Source organism: Porites lutea, chromosome 6 (genome assembly GCF_958299795.1).
Source record: "Porites lutea chromosome 6, jaPorLute2.1, whole genome shotgun sequence".
In the NCBI taxonomy this organism is placed as follows: Eukaryota; Metazoa; Cnidaria; class Anthozoa; order Scleractinia; family Poritidae; genus Porites; species Porites lutea.
In genome coordinates, this window is record NC_133206.1 from 17012667 (window position 1) to 17030166 (window position 17500).

At 40.5% G+C, this 17500-nt stretch overlaps 1 protein-coding gene across 1 annotated transcript in view; it reads right to left on the bottom strand.

The window, feature by feature from the left end:
* Positions 1-4917, bottom strand: part of LOC140942330 (carbohydrate sulfotransferase 10-like) — a 10029-nt gene extending 5112 nt beyond the window's left edge. Inside the window, exon 1 of the mRNA XM_073391289.1 lies at positions 4756-4917. Within this exon, the coding sequence (XP_073247390.1) occupies positions 4756-4882 (127 nt within the window). The 5' untranslated portion in view covers positions 4883-4917. The remainder of the gene's footprint in view (positions 1-4755) is intronic.
* Positions 4918-17500: the final 12583 nt, after the last annotated feature.

Genomic DNA, 17500 nt, shown 5'->3' on the forward strand with positions numbered 1-17500 from the left:
CCAGCGTCTTCCAATTGCTGCAGATGCTCTTGGGTTGCACGTGACGTCACCAAAAATCAAAATAAGAAACTATCGATTCTTCTGAGTTTCTACTTTCACGAGGTATTACAGTACCTAAACATCTTTACATAAACAAATTTTTGGTTCGAAAGGGTTCTTCGTTTTGCGAGAGAGGACGCTTGAATTTCTAGGCTTTTGCGTGAAGCGGCATTTAGCTGGCGGCCGGGAAAGCTCTTATGTGTGTTAAAAACATTACCCATTTTGGGAGATTTTGCAATCTAAACATTCCTTGTCTCAGAATAAATATTACTGTAATCTTTATGAGTTCCTCAAGCGAAGAATTCACACATTAGTAGGAAAACTCGAAAACAGATGTTTCTGTTGGTATCCGGCGGCCATATTGGTGTTCCTGAAAGGGACACCAACATGGCATTTCCATACAAAGCTTAATAAATTTAGGTAAACCGTTTTTCCCAATATCTCGCATTTGAAATATTTCACTGAGCTGATTCTTGGCAAGGGTTTTTGTATATTTATCATTTTTCATTTCCCAGATTCTAGTCCTTCTGTATTGAATGGTTTGCATTTTTATTTTTCATTGCGTGACAGTGCAAGCCGAGAATAGCCTGCGTGGCAGGCGTTCGAAACAAGAGACTATAAAGGGGACAGAGAGGGCATCCCCCATATACACCCTATTCCATAGGTAATTCGTCTCGAGTTATTTTTAGAATCGGGATAAAGTTACCTCGCGCGAGGCGTGGATGTTTCGTGGAGGTTTCGCATGACCAAACGCCGTGCAAAACATGTCGGGCGAGAGTCAATGAAAGCGTAAAAAGATCGAGAGCATTCCTGAATATTGAAGCGAAATGAGTCGGCGGTCACCTGGGAAAAAGGAATCGCTGGACTCTTTGGCAACCCGTGAAATCAGTTTAACTCGAAGTTGTCGTAACCTCAGTGCTTTAATAAAATGAGAAATTTCGCCGGTCTATTGAAACCGGTCGTTTGTACAATTTAGGGAGTTTAAGATCCAACGACGCGGACGACAACTAGAACGTCAAAAAAATAATAGGTTTAATTAGCAAAACAACAACTTCGCACGTGCAACACACTTTTTTGTTCATTTCTTTCCCGTTTTTGCACGACTACGACGTGAAAATGCCTAATTTCGCGTTTTATGGAGGACGTAAATAAGCAACGACGAAATTTTATTTCTCTTTCTGAGCTTGAATATGGTCCCTTGAAATTCAGCTTTAGGAGGGTTCGCCTACAATTGACAAAGTAAGTTGGTAATAATAATCGCTATAAAGACTGAAAAAATAAACATAAACCAGAAATTGCTCTCTTCAAACTGTAAATTATAAATGATCCTGAGAGAATATTCAGTGTGTTAAGGATTTCCCTGCTCTACTGTTACCTCTATACAAGAGAGGAAGGGCGATTCTTTTTTAATTTCGGTTTCGCTGACACAGCTTTCGCAGAAATCTCGCTGTAGTCGTTTTCGTCGACAAAAGGAATAGCAAAATCGCTCTCCGAGTCTTCCCCCATTTTGTTCTGCGTCATTTCGTGAAGGACGCGTGGCTCTCAGCGTGGGTGATCCACGCGGAACACATTCGCGCTATGTGATTGGCTGTTGTCTAATCCCCCTTGAGATCTGTGGTGTTAAAAATAACTCTAGACGAATTACCTATGGAATAGGGTGTATATGGGGGATGCCCTCTCTGTCCCCTTTATAGTCTCTTGGTTCGAAAGGAAAGGGAAAGGGAATTAGGGCGCGAGACCACGCGCGAGGGAGGAGGGAGGAGGGGAACGCCTGCAAGGTGTTTTCGCCATCCCGCCTACTAATTAAAAAAATAACGCAACTGTGAATGACTAGCTGTCAAATAAGTCTGGCCGCGATGCACGTATTCTAGCCGTGTTTCTCGCACTGTTAAAGTTTTATTTTCCTAAAACAAGAAATCTAAAGTATAGTTAATATAAAAAAGCTTCAAATGCTGTCGTTCATCGAAGGAATGTTCCTTGAAAGTTGCAATGACACGTGCCGAGTTACATATAGTCCAACATAAATCTATTCAAGTTGTTGCTGAAGGAGTCGGGCTGGAAACTTGTATTTAATAAGAAATATAGCGGCTCTTCGCAACTTTCAATGCAATGTTTGTCTAAGAAAAATAAAAACACTTTGCCGTCACGCACTCTTTGAATTTCTATCAGGACGAATTGGATCCAGCGGAGCACATAAAAGAACGCTGGTGGCGGGGAAAGAAGAGCTGAACTTCGAAGATGTGCAAGAAGGCAACAATTCATTATTAAAGTAAGTTCCTGGCGGGTTTATAACCGGCAAGAAGAAGTCCTCAACGAAAAATCGCCAAAAGTTATGGCTCGCTTCGTCTTCAGTTATTTTGCAGTTGATAACGCGGGCAGACAGCAGATAACAAGGACAAAGGCAGCATGATTTTTCCTTTCTTTCCTCTGGCCAGTAAAACCGACAAGCCGTTGGGAGATGATACTTTTCAGAACCAGTCTGTAAAACTCATCTGCTGACAGGCCTTTTCCTTCATTATCATACGGTTCTTGAACTGCGTTTTTCTATTCTCCTTTTAAGCTGAAATTGATGCCTTCTAACGATGAATTCCCGTATATGCAGCTGTATATGTTTAGTTACTCAAATGGCGTGATGTTTATTTCAACCAATCGGAACAAGGCATTAAGTCGCAGATTGACATTTGATTAATTCTGACCAATCACTATTTTACGCTCAGAATCTGAGCGTAAAAAATGGAGAAAACAATAGCGTCCTTACAGGCGTTCCTTTCCTTTCTCCCTCGCGCGCGCCCAAATTCCCCCTTCCCCTTTCAACGCCGGCCACGACGCAGGCTATGCCGTATAGTATTCCGCATTCTAGCCTGACAGTTCTAGCGTCAAAACAAATCGAGAAATCATGATGTTCACGGCCAAAAAAAACTACACACATGGAGCTATTCAGCTCCAGGAATTTCGGAGAAAACCAAAAAACCAAAGAAACTGAAGTTATTTACTCCCCCCCCCCCCCCTCCGAAACATAAACCACGGGAACTAATCACTCAATTTGCATGGAACAGACCAGCTTTATAACCTCTACATGTGAGACTCAAAGCGGCAAAAATTTGGTCACTCAAAGTGTAGAATACTCCATGCACTGCATAAACTACGCAAAAAGAGAGCAAGGAAACCTCTGTTGATCAAGCTGACTCTAGGTCACGTTTCACAATATCACGAGCTCAATCTCTCTTGTCACGAGCTTTTAGTCGTGTTTGGCCTGTCATTACTTAATTCAAATCGGACTTATCACAAACTGCGTAAGAAACTAGCCAATCAAAAACGACGACATATGTCCTTGCGACTCTGCGGGATCGATTCGAACACGATATTGTGCACTAATTCGCAGACGCTCTATACAGAAGGTTAAGAACGTCTTCGACGCAGGCAATGTAAAATCTAATTAAAAAAACTACTTTAGAGCAAATGGTTTATGGCTACAAACAAGTAACTGGGAAACATATAGGGTAAATAACGATTGGTTTTGGCGAAACAATATTTCTTTTATTTGAACCCAGATGAATTCACCAAGCTATAAGTTTTATAAAGTTTTACGTATTTTAATCTGACTGAGCGGGTTATTGTTAGCAGCAAAATCAAAATTAGTTACTGACCCGTTACTGTGTCGATTTCCCACATGGGCGATATATGCTTGTATTTTAACGAGACTGAAGAGATACTTTCTTGGGGATTCTCTATATTGAATATTAATCTGAATATTTCAGCAAGTCCTAAATATACCTGCCTGGGAACGTTTTTAAACTAAAAACTCCATATCGCCTCCAACAAGAAAAACCGTGCACCAAACTTGGGAACGCAGGTTTTATTTTTCCTATATAAAGAAACTTGGTCGACAAAAATGTTTTGATAAAATAGAAGCTGTTATTTTAGTTTCGATAAAGAAAATATGAAATTTCTTATGGAAGTATGAAACACGATGCAATGGTTACGAATTAAGATGAACCCAAATGTTTGAACGGATCTCAAATCATCATGCAAATTCCATTCCCTAAAATTTGCAAGGATCAGCCACGTTGGCCTTTGAACATAAATGACATGAAAAACACCAATTCACAAAAGCAGGAACAACATTAACAGAAGCGTGAGAGTAGACGACTATTTTCATGTATGTAGAATATCATAGATCATCATACGCCCGAAAGTTTCCAAATACGTCAGAATTGTCTCGAATGGTTTTCTCCACATGAAGATTTAGATGCCTATCTGGTTAATTTAGAACTGCTCTAAAACCTATCTATCTGCTCGGATGTCTTAGGGGAACTTTATAGCCTCGAATTAGTTGTAGTAGGCTTTTTCGGCTCATCCGAAACTGTTAGCTATCCTGATGGGTCCTGTCGAAGGTTCGAGGTCACGGAGTAGTCGTACTTTAAAAAAATTTTAGGAGGCGTTTTGTCTATACACCAATAAAAGAAATAGCAATATTGTGGTAATAAAACGTGAAACACACAACCTCCGAAAATCATACGGAAAGCTAGCAGAAAAACTCCGGATATCTTAGACGAATGGAAAGGTTATCCAGACATTTTTATCCTTTCTTGAGTTTTAGAAATTCAAGGCAATTTTTACTCCTTCAAACAGTTTTTTTTTTCAGAAAAACGTCGTTGGGTGTCTCTGACTTAAGTAATGTACTGTATATACAGCTTTTAAAATCGCTTACTTTACCTCCACTTTTGGATTCTCCAACTAAAACGATGTTGTCAGACATCCATATAAGTCCTTCATATACGAAGAACAGAACGAGAAGTCCAAAACACAGGTGTTTGGAACGAGCAAGAAACAAACGATACATCGCAAGGACACTTGGAAAGGCACGGAAAAAGAGGTTTGGAGATCAAGTGTTTAAACTGTCGGGCAATCAATCCTGAAAATAACTAAGATAGTACGCGCGCTCTGATTGGCCGAGAGGAGTGTTTGCATGAGAGTATGTAAACATGCAGGGGGGGGGGGGGGGGGAAGAGACGAGGTCTGGGACCGAGAAACGATGTTCTCACAAGTTGCACAGCGGTAACCCCGCGTGGTGGTCAGCGGATAATTGCAGTACTTTTCCCACAGTAAAATATTTTTAGACTTTTTAGAAGAAAGAAGCGAACCGGCAGAGGAAATCAGAAATGCTTAAAAATTGAAAAAAATAATGTCATGCATCTTTGTTTTTCTTGCATATCCTATTTGTCTTTCGGTACTGAAATTGCGGGGGAAACCGTTTTAGATCTTAACAAACAACAATGCGCTCGATCGATTTATAGGTTACATCGTTTTTGCCGGGTAAGGATAACTTGATGCAGATAAAAATTACTGGAGAAAGTGTCAAATTCATCGGAAGCAAATATATTCAGAGAGCTTTATAAATATGAGCTTACAGCTCTACAATCATAACTGAATAAACATTCACACTTCATAACATTTCACTTCGTTTAATTTATTACGATCAGTCACACCTTGAATCCAAAGTTAAAATTCAAAACGATCCTAATAAACAAATCACAACTACTACTGAAAGCTCTGTACCTTGAAGCGACTTTACCTTTCCTAAGGTTTGCAGCAAGACACTGCCTGATAGCTTAACTCTTCGGCCGGGTTCTTATCAGCTGTACGGAGCTACATGTTGCATATTCCGAACTCTGCAGAGGGAAATTGTTTAACAGAAAAAGAAAACCACACACTATGTCTGAAAAGCGACATAAAATCAATAAATTTGCGAATTACCAAAATATAATAATGAGAAACAGTCCCGCCTTCGACCGCCATGTTTTTGTTTCTTCTCCATTCTCGTCCCCAGAGCCACTCGGCTTAATTTGTAACCGACCACGTGACCAAGAAACGACGGGCTCTGGGGACGAGAATGTTTCATCTCAAGACAGTTATCTGTGGATTTTGACGTAATGCACATGATCAGTACACAAATCCGCTGGCTAGACCTTTGCTGATCGCTTTGCAAGTTGTGAGAGGGGAAGTAGCTCCTCCCCCCCCCTGTAAACATGGTTGTGGCGTCAAGATGTTTTGCTTTTCGCGCGCTAATCACGCAAGCACGAATTTGAAAAAGTTTACGAGTACAAAACTCGACAAGTTTGCTTTATTTACCAATCCCTCCGTCGGCTGAAACTTGGAAAATCATGACAACGAAAGTCTGTCAATTTTTTTTTCGCTTAAGATGACAGTTTAAGCGAGAAAAATCCGTAGTTTGAATAGCATCTTTTTGAAAAACAAGAACTGATTACGCGTGCAAGACGTCGTGTACAAGACTTTGCGACTGGTAAGAATTTCTCTTTTAATCAGTGCCATAACAAAGAGTTTTGCGTTTTTTCTTGGGTTTGCATAACTGTCTCCAATTCTCCCAACCCCTCCCGTGTTTATATCAGACTCCTAAGCGCCAATGAATAAATTATTCTTGACGGTTCAATTTACATCGTTGTGTAATGATGGACCTGAATTCGAGGCCAGTCAGTAAGTGCATGTTATTGAAACCTGATGCGGTTACACTAGCCTGAACTTATCCCATGGCAAAGCTCCCCTTGGGGAAATGGCTTGGGTTGGGTTCGCTCTGGGTTTTGAACGCACTTGTAAATTGCGGTTACACGCTGACAGAGTTGCCCAAGGGGAAGAGAAAACTTGAACCCAGTTTAAGGTAAACTTCCTTGTTATTTGTAAAAACACAGGTGGCCCAAGCGTAATATGGGCCACCTGTGGCGTAATATGAGACTTTGTATGGGAAAAATAGTCTCCTATTATTACACAGACAGGTCAGATGATGAAAAAGTACTCAAATCGCGCTGAAACTTCGTAAAAACAAAGACAACGACTCCAGGTAACAATATTTACACTTTATTGATAACTTTTATCGCTTTTACTTCATTTGTTTCATCTAAGTTTCAAACTCTATTTTTCCCATACAAACTCCCATATTACGCCACAGGTGGCCCACATTACACTTGGACCACCTGTGGTTAAAATTCTCGTTCGCATGCAGTCAAAGTACGGGTCCACAAAACTTCTTAAGGAAAGAATTCTTGACCACTGATGGAAACAAAACTTCCCAATGTTTCAAGGTGCTTTTGAATTTATTAAACATTTTGATCATTCAGAACAGCTGTGTGGTACATTTCAGTTTCACTTTCTCATGATTGATTAACCCCCTTTGGGTATGGATTGTTATTAACCCATAGAACTTACCGTGCCTCTGGAACTCCGGTTCAATATTGGGAATTCTTTTCGGTTAAGTTAAAGTGTCCATGGGAATTTGCCAGAGGCAATTTCAGCTTTAGCTTGGGAAAATCGGTCACACAAAGAGTTTCTTTCCTAGCCTCCCATGCGGCCATTCTTGGGGCTTAGTCACGGGTTCCTGGGCGCTAGTAAAATCTCTTTTACCCATGCCAAGAGTTAAATGACTAATGTATATTAACAGAAACCCATAAGGGGTTGAAACGTGTAACTCGCGTTCAATGCTTGTGAATATTCATTTTGACCATATTTGGAAATCTTGGTGACGGATATCCATTTTCAACAAAATGGCTGCTGAGCGATCACCATGCAGATGTTTCAAGACAAGAGTTCTGCATTTCAAGTTTAAAAATACACCGTTAAAAGACAAAAAATGGAAAGAGAAAGTTCAAAAGAATGCTCAGCTTTCTTTTTGTGGAGAAAGGGAAGCTTTTCATCAAGAAATCGTCCTTCGAGGAATTCAACCTTGTTTTCTACACGGCGGAGCCCATGGTCTCTTTTGAAATGCAACAAAATCAGCGAAGATTTTGCTGAATTTTCAGGTACATTTTGCACTCTATGGCCAAGGCAATTACGTTCTTGAAAGGGAATTTATGTATTTTTAAATGTTTCATAGACGTTTTGTAAATTTTTCTCTTCGGCGCTAAAGAAAAATTACAAAATGTGCCCTGATTTGAGATGGATTTTGTGTTGAATTTTGCCATGTGCTCACAGGTAACCCAGGCTCTGTGATAGTACCACAGTACGGTTCCAGTAAAATTACAGTGTTTGTATGGGGTAAAAATATCATCCTAAAATTTCTAGGAAATACTAAATAAAGATCAATAAAACTTACTCTGCAGTTAATTGTTGTTGTCCTTATTGCTCCAACGAAGTTTCGTGATAATTTGCAGTAATTTGTTTAAATTCACTCTATCTACAATAATAATATACAAGGTAGGAAACACGAGGTGCCATTTTCGCCGACATGTTCTCATTCAACACAACTTTTTCCACGAAATTCGAACTCCAACGGAAAATAAACATGCCAGGATCTTAGAAATAGGATAGCAGCAGATATAGAAACCAATGAAGCTTTCCCAAACAGAGAAACGAATCCCACAGACTTTGACAAACTCGAAGAATATGATCCAAACAGACCGAGAATATGCTCGCCGAAGCAGCCGGGCCAGATCAACACGCGGCCAAGAAAATGAGGCCTGGGCACTGTACAAAAAAATTCCATCCCGGGGGTCCTGGGGTGACCTTTCTAGGGACCGATACATCATTTGCCCAAAGCCACCCTCCCCTGCTGGAAAAATACTTGAAAAATACTTAACTTTGGATTCAAGGTGTGACTGATCGTAATAAATTAAACGAAGTGAAATGTTATGAAGTGTGAATGTTTATTCAGTTATGATTGTAGAGCTGTAAGCTCATATTTATAAAGCTCTCTGAATATATTTGCTTCCGATGAATTTGACACTTTCTCCAGTAATTTTTATCTGCATCAAGTTATCCTTACCCGGCAAAAACGATGTAACCTATAAATCGATCGAGCGCATTGTTGTTGGTTAAGATCTAAAACGGTTTCCCCCGCAATTTCAGTACCGAAAGACAAATAGGATATGCAAGAAAAACAAAGATGCATGACATTATTTTTTTCAATTTTTAAGCATTTCTGATTTCCTCTGCCGGTTCGCTTCTTTCTTCTAAAAAGTCTAAAAATATTTTACTGTGGGAAAAGTACTGCAATTATCCGCTGACCACCACGCGGGGTTACCGCTGTGCAACTTGTGAGAACATCGTTTCTCGGTCCCAGACCTCGTCTCTTCCCCCCCCCCCCCCTGCATGTTTACATACTCTCATGCAAACACTCCTCTCGGCCAATCAGAGCGCGCGTACTATCTTAGTTATTTTCAGGATTGATTGCCCGACAGTTTAAACACTTGATCTCCAAACCTCTTTTTCCGTGCCTTTCCAAGTGTCCTTGCGATGTATCGTTTGTTTCTTGCTCGTTGCAAACACCTGTGTTTTGGACTTCTCGTTCTGTTCTTCGTATATGAAGGACTTATGTGGATGTCTGACAACATTGTTTTAGTTGGAGAATCCAAAAGTGGAGGTAAAGTAAGCGATTTTAAAAGCTGTATATACAGTACATTACTTAAGTCAGAGACACCCAACGACGTTTTTCTGAAAAAAAAAAACTGTTTGAAGGAGTAAAAATTGCCTTGAATTTCTAAAGCTCAAGAAAGGATAAAAATGTCTGGATAACCTTTCCATTCGTCTAAGATATCCGGAGTTTTTCTGCTAGCTTTCCGTATGATTTTCGGAGGTTGTGTGTTTCACGTTTTATTACCACAATATTGCTATTTCTTTTATTGGTGTATAGACAAAACGCCTCCTAAAATTTTTTTAAAGTACGACTACTCCGTGACCTCGAACCTTCGACAGGACCCATCAGGATAGCTAACAGTTTCGGATGAGCCGAAAAAGCCTACTACAACTAATTCGAGGCTATAAAGTTCCCCTAAGACATCCGAGCAGATAGATAGGTTTTAGAGCAGTTCTAAATTAACCAGATAGGCATCTAAATCTTCATGTGGAGAAAACCATTCGAGACAATTCTGACGTATTTGGAAACTTTAGGGCGTATGATATTCTACATACATGAAAATAGTCGTCTACTCTCACGCTTCTGTTAATGTTGTTCCTGCTTTTGTGAATTGATGTTTTTCATGTCATTTATGTTCAAAGGCGAACGTGGCTGATCCTTGCAAATTTTAGGGAATGGAATTTGCATGATGATTTGAGATCCGTTCAAACATTTGGGTTCATCTTAATTCGTAACCATTGCATTGTTTTATACTTCCATAAGAAATTTCATATTTTCTTTATCGAAACTAAAATAACAGCTTCTATTTTATCAAAACATTTCTGTCGACCAAGTTTCTTTATATGGGAAAAATAAAACCTGCGTTCCCAAGTTTGGTGCACGGTTTTTCTTGTTGGAGGCGATATGGAGTTTTTACTTTAAAAACGTTCCCAGGCAGGTATATTTAGGACTTGTTGAAATATTCAGCTTACTATTCAGTATATAGAATCCACAAGAAAGTATCTCTTCAGTCTCGTTAAAATACAAGCATATATCGCCCATGTGGGAAAACGACACAGTAACGGGTCAGTAACTAATTTTCATTTTGCTACTAACAATAACCCGCTCATTCAGCTTGGTGAATTCATCTGGGTTCAAATAAAAGAAATATTGTTTCGCCAAAACCAATCGTTATTTACCCTATATGTTTCCCAGTTACTTGTTTGTAGCCATAAACCATTTGCTCTAAAGTAGTTTTTTTAATTAGATTTTACATTGCCTCGCGTCGAAGACGTTCTTAACCTTCTGTATAGAGCGTCTGCGAATTAGTGCACAATATCGTGTTCGAATCGATCCCGCAGAGTCGCAAGGACATATGTCGGCGTTTTTGATTGGCTAGTTCCTTACGCAGTTTGTGATTAGTCCGATTTGAATTAAGTGTTGACAGGCCAAACACGACTAGAAGCTCGTGACAAGAGAGACTGAGCTCGTGATATTGGGAAACGTGACCTAGAGTCAGCTTGAACAACAGAGGTTTCCTTGCTCTCTTTTTGCGTAGTTTATGCAGTGCATGGAGTATTCTACACTTTTGAGTGACCAAATTTTTGCCGCTTTGAGTCTCACATGTAGAGGTTATAAAGCTGGTCTGTTCCATGCATATTGAGTGATTAGTTCCCGTGGTTTATGTTTCGGGGGTGGGGGGGGGGGGGGGGGGGGGGCGGGGGGAGTAAATAACCTTAGTTTCTTTGGTTTTTTGGTTTTCTCCGAAATTCCTGGAGCTGAATAGCTCCATGTGTGTACTTTTTTGGGCCGTGAACATCATGATTTCTCGATTTGTTTTGACGCTAGAACTGTCAGGCTAGATTGCGGAATACTATACGGCATAGCTTGCGTCGTGGCCGGCGTTGAAAGGGGAAGGGGGAATTTGGGCGCGCGCGAGGGAGAAAGGAAAGGAACGCCTGTAAGGACGCTATTGTTTTCTCCATTTTTTACGCTCAGATTCTGAGCGTAAAATAGTGATTGGTCAGAATTAATTAAATGTCAATCTGCGACTTAATGCCTTGTTCCGATTGGTTGAAATAAACATCACGCCATTTGAGTAACTAAACATATACAGCTGCATATACTGGAATTCATCGTTAGAAGGCATCAATTTCAGCTTAAAAGGAGAATAGAAAAACGCAGTTCAAGAACCGTATGATAATGAAGGAAAAGGCCTGTCAGCAGATGAGTTTTACAGACTGGTTCTGAAAAGTATCATCTCCCAACGGCTTGTCGGTTTTACTGGCCAGAGGAAAGAAAGGAAAAATCATGCTGCCTTTGTGCTTGTTATCTGCTGTCTGACCCGCGTTATCAACGGCAAAATAACTGAAGACGAAGCGAGCCATAACTTTTGGCGATTTTTGGTTGAGGACTTCTTCTTGCCGGTTATAAACCCGGCAGGAACTTACTTTAATAATGAATTGTTGCCTTTTTGCACATCTTCGAAGTTCAGCTCTTCTTTCCCCGCCACCAGCGTTCTTTTATGTGCTCCGCTCGATCCAATTCGTCCTGATAGAAATTCAAAGAGTGGGTGACGGCAAAGTGTTTTTATTTTTCTTAGACAAACATTGCATTGAAAGTTGCGAAGAGCCGCTATATTTCCGTGGGATGCCTGTGGCACCCCCACGGTAAAAATCCGATGATCCGGTTCGGTTGTACCCAAAATTGCAAAGCCAGCCAATAAGGATTGCCTAAAATCTTTATCGATTATCTCTTCTTCCAAGCCGACCAATCAGATTATACAAAATCTGTATCGATTTTTAATCGATTTGCTTCCTCTGAAGAACGTTGAAATCAGCACGTTCCTTGCCAAATTTGTCGCGCTAGAGTTTTCCCACTCGTGGTTTAGGCGGGGGTTTAGGATGGCTTGTTAACCAGCGAAATCCTTCGGGATACTGGCAAGTCACGAAAGGCGACCTAAACCAAATTATTTATTTCCTTCATGATTCTTTTTTGTTTGGGTCTAGCTTTTCCATAAGGTTTTAGTAGCGTCTGGTTGCGGGCCGTGATTTGCGATAGATTTTTCTATTCGGAGTTCGCCAGTTTTTGCCGGGCACAGCTAGAATTCAGTTTTTTTCTTTTTGAAAACACCTTGACGATAGGAGCTTAAATCGCGTAAATTTCAACTCGTGCCCTTGACGATTGGCTATTAGTCGATCGACGACACGCTTTCGGCATGGATTGGACTTCCGGATGGGACACGGATCAGGAGTGAACCTTAGTAAACTTATTATACCTTGGAATCAGGGATAATCATTGGAACTATGTTAACTTTGAGACCTTGGAAACACATTGCAATTAATTTTCAACCGTATCAAGAGCTTCTTGCAATATTAAACTTTATCTTTGTAACCCTCGGTTCGACCCTGGACAAAGCAAGCGGATGTTTTGTTTTGTTTTGTTCCATTCACTTAAAACTACAATGTTTATTTCTCTTTGAAAGAGTTACCTGTGGCAACTTACTACCAAGTACTACCAAGATATGACGTATCTTTATACATATAGTTCCTGTTCAGGTTAATCCGAGAGCATTATGCGCATGTTCTCCATTACTTGTTTCCGTTAACATTCCAATTTAAGTTACACGGGTAAACCTTGTTTTGATGCAAAATAACTTCTTTTTCTTATCCAAATCGTGCTATGAAAATAACTACATAGCGATAGATCAAAACAAGATCAACTCCATCCTTGCGACCACTGACAACTATAAATTTAGCTTGCGTAGCAGGTGTCGAAAGGGGTAGGGGATAGGGAGGAAGCAAAAAGGGGATGTGGATTGGGGAAAAATTGTAGCCTGCCACGCAGGCTACTATAAATCAGTCATAAGCACATTAAACTAACCCATACAGGTAATCTACTCATCGATGCTCATAACATGACACATCTTCCCGGTTTCCCTAATTTTTCCAAATTCAGATAGAACGCCATTATGCTTCCATAGACCAACGCATCCCACGGAAACGACCTTAGGCGTCTTGTTCTTATTAAATACAAGTTTCTAGCCCGATTCCTTCAGCAACAACTTAAATAGATTTATGTTGGATTATATGTAACTTGGCACGCGTCATTGCAACTTTCAAGGAACATTCCTTCGATGAACGACCGCATTTGAAGTTTTTTTTATAGTAACTGTACTTTAGATTTCTTGTTTTAGGAAAATAAAACAAAAACAGTGCGAGAAACACGGCTAGAATACGTGCATCGCGGCCAGACTTATTTGACAGCTAGTCATTCACAGTTGCGTTTTTTTTTTAATTAGTAGGCGGGATGGCGAAAACACCTTGCAGGCGTTCCCCTTCTCCCTCCTCCCTGGCGGGTGGTCTCGCGCCCTAATTCCCTTCCCCTTTCCTTTCGAACGCCTGCCACGCAGGCTATTCTCGGCTTGCACTGTCACGCAATGAAAAATAAAAATGCAAACCATTCAATACAGAAGGACTAGAATCTGGGAAATGAAAAATGATAAATATACAAAAACCCTTGCCAAGAATCAGGTCTGTGAAATATTTCAGATGCGAGATATTGGGAAAAACGGTTGACCTAAATTTATAAAGCTTTGTATTGAAATGCCATGTTGGTGTCCCTTTCAGGAACACCAATATGGCCGCCGGATACCAACAGAAACATCTGTTTTCGAGTTTTCCTACTAATGTGTGAATTCTTCGCTTGAGGAACTCATAAAGATTACAGTAATATTTATTCTGAGACAAGGAATGTTTAGATTGCAAAATCTCCCAAAATGGGTAATGTTTTTAACCCACATAAGAGCTTTCCCGGCCGCCAGCTAAATGCCACTTCACGCAAAAGCCTGGAAATTCAAGCGTCCTCTCTCGCAAAACGAAGAACCCTTTCGAACCAAAAATTTGTTTATGTAAAGATGTTTAGGTACTGTAATACCTCGTGAAAGTAGAAACTCAGAAGAATCAATAGTTTCTTATTTTGATTTTTGGTGACGTCACGTGCAACCCAAGAGCATCTGCAGCAATTGGAAGACGCTGGAAAACCAGTCGGCAAATTTACAAGCAAATTCTGGCCTTGAAGGAATTCTCTCAAAGCATTTTTTGTTCAGAAGAAGGCTTTAAAGTTCGAACTGCTGTTACATTGTTTACTGTAAACGATCCTTGCTAAGGGACCAGTCATAATTTAAGTTGGAGGGGGGGGGGGGGGGGGGGGGGTGGAGGAGAAATTGTTTTTTATCCCAAATTATTTCCAGACCCCTACTCGATAGCACCCATGTTTTTTAGGTACCCCCCTTCAATCATGTTAAAAGATTTAAGGGCCTCCCTTTCTTACATAACACCCAAATGGTAATAACAAATAACATTTTCTTTACTTTACCGTTCTTACTCACTGTCACTTCCGAATGTGCCAACTACGTAATCGTCACAAAAAAGAAAGAACAAGACCAAGAAGCGGAAAGTATTGTCAAGGCAGGCTAAAGAGGTGTGTAAACTTTTGACTGGTAATGAAGAAATAAATATCACTCAAAAAGCCAGTATTCCTGTGATTGACAGTAATAACCTCAACAGAGAAGCACTTCACACTAAACTGAGAAAGAGATTTCACCTAGAGCCTCTCAAACAGCTTATAGAGCAAGGATATATCAGTGACTGTGTTATAATTGAGATAAGACAAGCCATCGAAAGGTTAGAGGCTGACAGGACCGCTTCAAGGAAGAAAGAAGATAATCAGCCAAAGCTTACTGCTTTTTATATGAGCAGTACATGCTCTAATAACAAAAAACTTGACAGTGACACAGACAGTGAGTCCACATCAACCTCATCTACAAATCATGATTCGGATAGTGAGATTGCATAACATGCATGTAATCATTTGTTAAAATGCCGATGAAATTGTTTCAGTGTTACACAATAATGGATGTTGTGTTGATGCACCTACTATTTGAGCATTAAATCTTTTTGTGAAAATGCTGATTAAATTGTTTTAGTATTACACAATATAGGACTTTTAATTGAATCAAAATCAGGTCCTTTAATACTCAAGCATCACGCTACTCAGTAGGGATGCTACTTAAAAGAAACTTGAAGACCCCCCAAGGTCATCTTTTGGCATTTTAAGGCCCCCGATATTCCATCCAAAAAAATTTGAAGGCCCCCCCAATTTCCCTCCAACTTAAATTATGACTGGTCCCTAACTCCCTTCTGTGAATTTTGACATGTCACTGAGCCCAGCCGTCACGCACACGTAAGAATTAGGCCAATCGTGAGGCTCATAAGAAACCCGTAAGAAACCCGCCTATCAGAAACGCTCACATATGTCCTTGCGACTCTGCAGGATATTAGAACGAGCTTTTGTGCACTAAATTCGCAGACGGACTATGCAAATGATTTTGACGAGTGCGCGGGCCGGCTGCAATGCAGCTAAATCCTTGACGCCTCAGGTGATTTTTGGCTGGCCGACTCAAAAAAAAATCTAATTCGATCAGAAAGCTGCCTTGCTTATCACCATGGGAATGTTCCCATGTAGTTACTAGTAACACGATTAAATTCGAGGTTTTGTAATCAGAGTACATCTATATTATATTACTTTTATATAAAAGAAAACTTGTTCATTACACCCACTCTGCTTCTATACAGGGGCGGCGGAGCGTTTTGAAACGTGGGGGCGCCCATCTTCCCCTCAGCCGTACGCACACCCCTACTCAGACTACGGTTTTCCTAAAGCCCATTGCGTCGTTCGTTGGCACAAGCTTGGCTCTTTGCAATCTTCTCAGCGTTAAGTGTTTCCGTAATCGATTTGTGCAGCTGTTCAGGTGGTTCTGCTTCATGGTCCTTGTTAGGTAATTCTTGAGTCGTCTGAGGGCAGAAAATGTGCGCTGATCTGTAGTCGCCTATGTTACAAGTATTGTCAAATACATCCTTAAAAGTGTTTTTCAGCACCACTCCAAATTTTTGTTTGGGGATGGGAGGGGGGGGAGGCTACGGACCCCCCTGTCCTCCCCCTCCGCAGCTTCGCCGCCTACGCTATAGTCCTTCTTCTTCTTCTTCTTAGAAAGTCAGGAACGCTGGTTTTTGGCATTCTGGTAGGCTGTTTGCATTACTACAAATGCCGTCACTGCAAAATTTGAAGAAATGTTTGGGTTCCCCCCCTTTTAAACCCAATATATTTTCTTTTGACCCCCCTCACGTATTTTTTCCATGGCCCCCCGTCAAATCCCACCAGCAAACCCCCCCCCCCCACTATCTGATAATAAATGAACGGTCTCTAAGAAGGTTTTTCTTGCTTATTCGTTATTGCAGGCATGAAACAAAACTTTAGTAGTATTTACTACTATTGATATTATTAATAATTGATTAAAACATGTTTGGTTAAACATTTCCCGGTTTTATGGGTAAACTAAAACCATGTCAGTTCGCAGGTTTGCTGTTCTCATGTTCTTGACGTTATGATGTTTTACTTAAAAGGTGTTAGCTGAGCGAATGATACAGGAATTGATGTTTTTTAGTCCTGACAGTCTACATAGCCTTGGAATCTGATTTCAAACGGAGTAGAACCCGCAAGAGAGCTAGCCTGCGAACAGCAGACGCATTTCCGGTCGTCGTTTATATAATCTCTCCCTTCGAAAAAAATTTTTTCGCTGGGAGAGAAGCGACGGTCGGAGATGTGTCTGCTGTTCGCAGGCTACAAGAGAGCCTTCTCATTCGAACACCTTGGAAAGACGTTAACATTATCTTTAAACTTGTTGGCGTAAAATACCGTAAAATTCCGAAAATAAGCCCCGGGGCTTATATTTTTCAAAGGCCCATTTTGAGGGGCTTATTTTTGGAGGGGCTTATATTCGGAGGGGCTTATCTACGGAGGGAAATTTGCGTTTCAAAGTCGATTTGGCTAGCCCAAAAGTTGGAGGTAAATTTGCCGTTTTTGCTTTGTTTTACTTTGTATTTGATGGCAATTTTCCAAGTACAAGCCCCCCGGGGGCTTATATTTGGAGGGGCGATTAAACGGAGAGTTTTTTGCGTTACCGGATTGGGGGGCTTATATTTGGAGGGGCTTATTTTCGGAATTTTACGGTATTCCACTTATAATAGGGTATAAACTAGTTGTTGCTCAAATTGATGA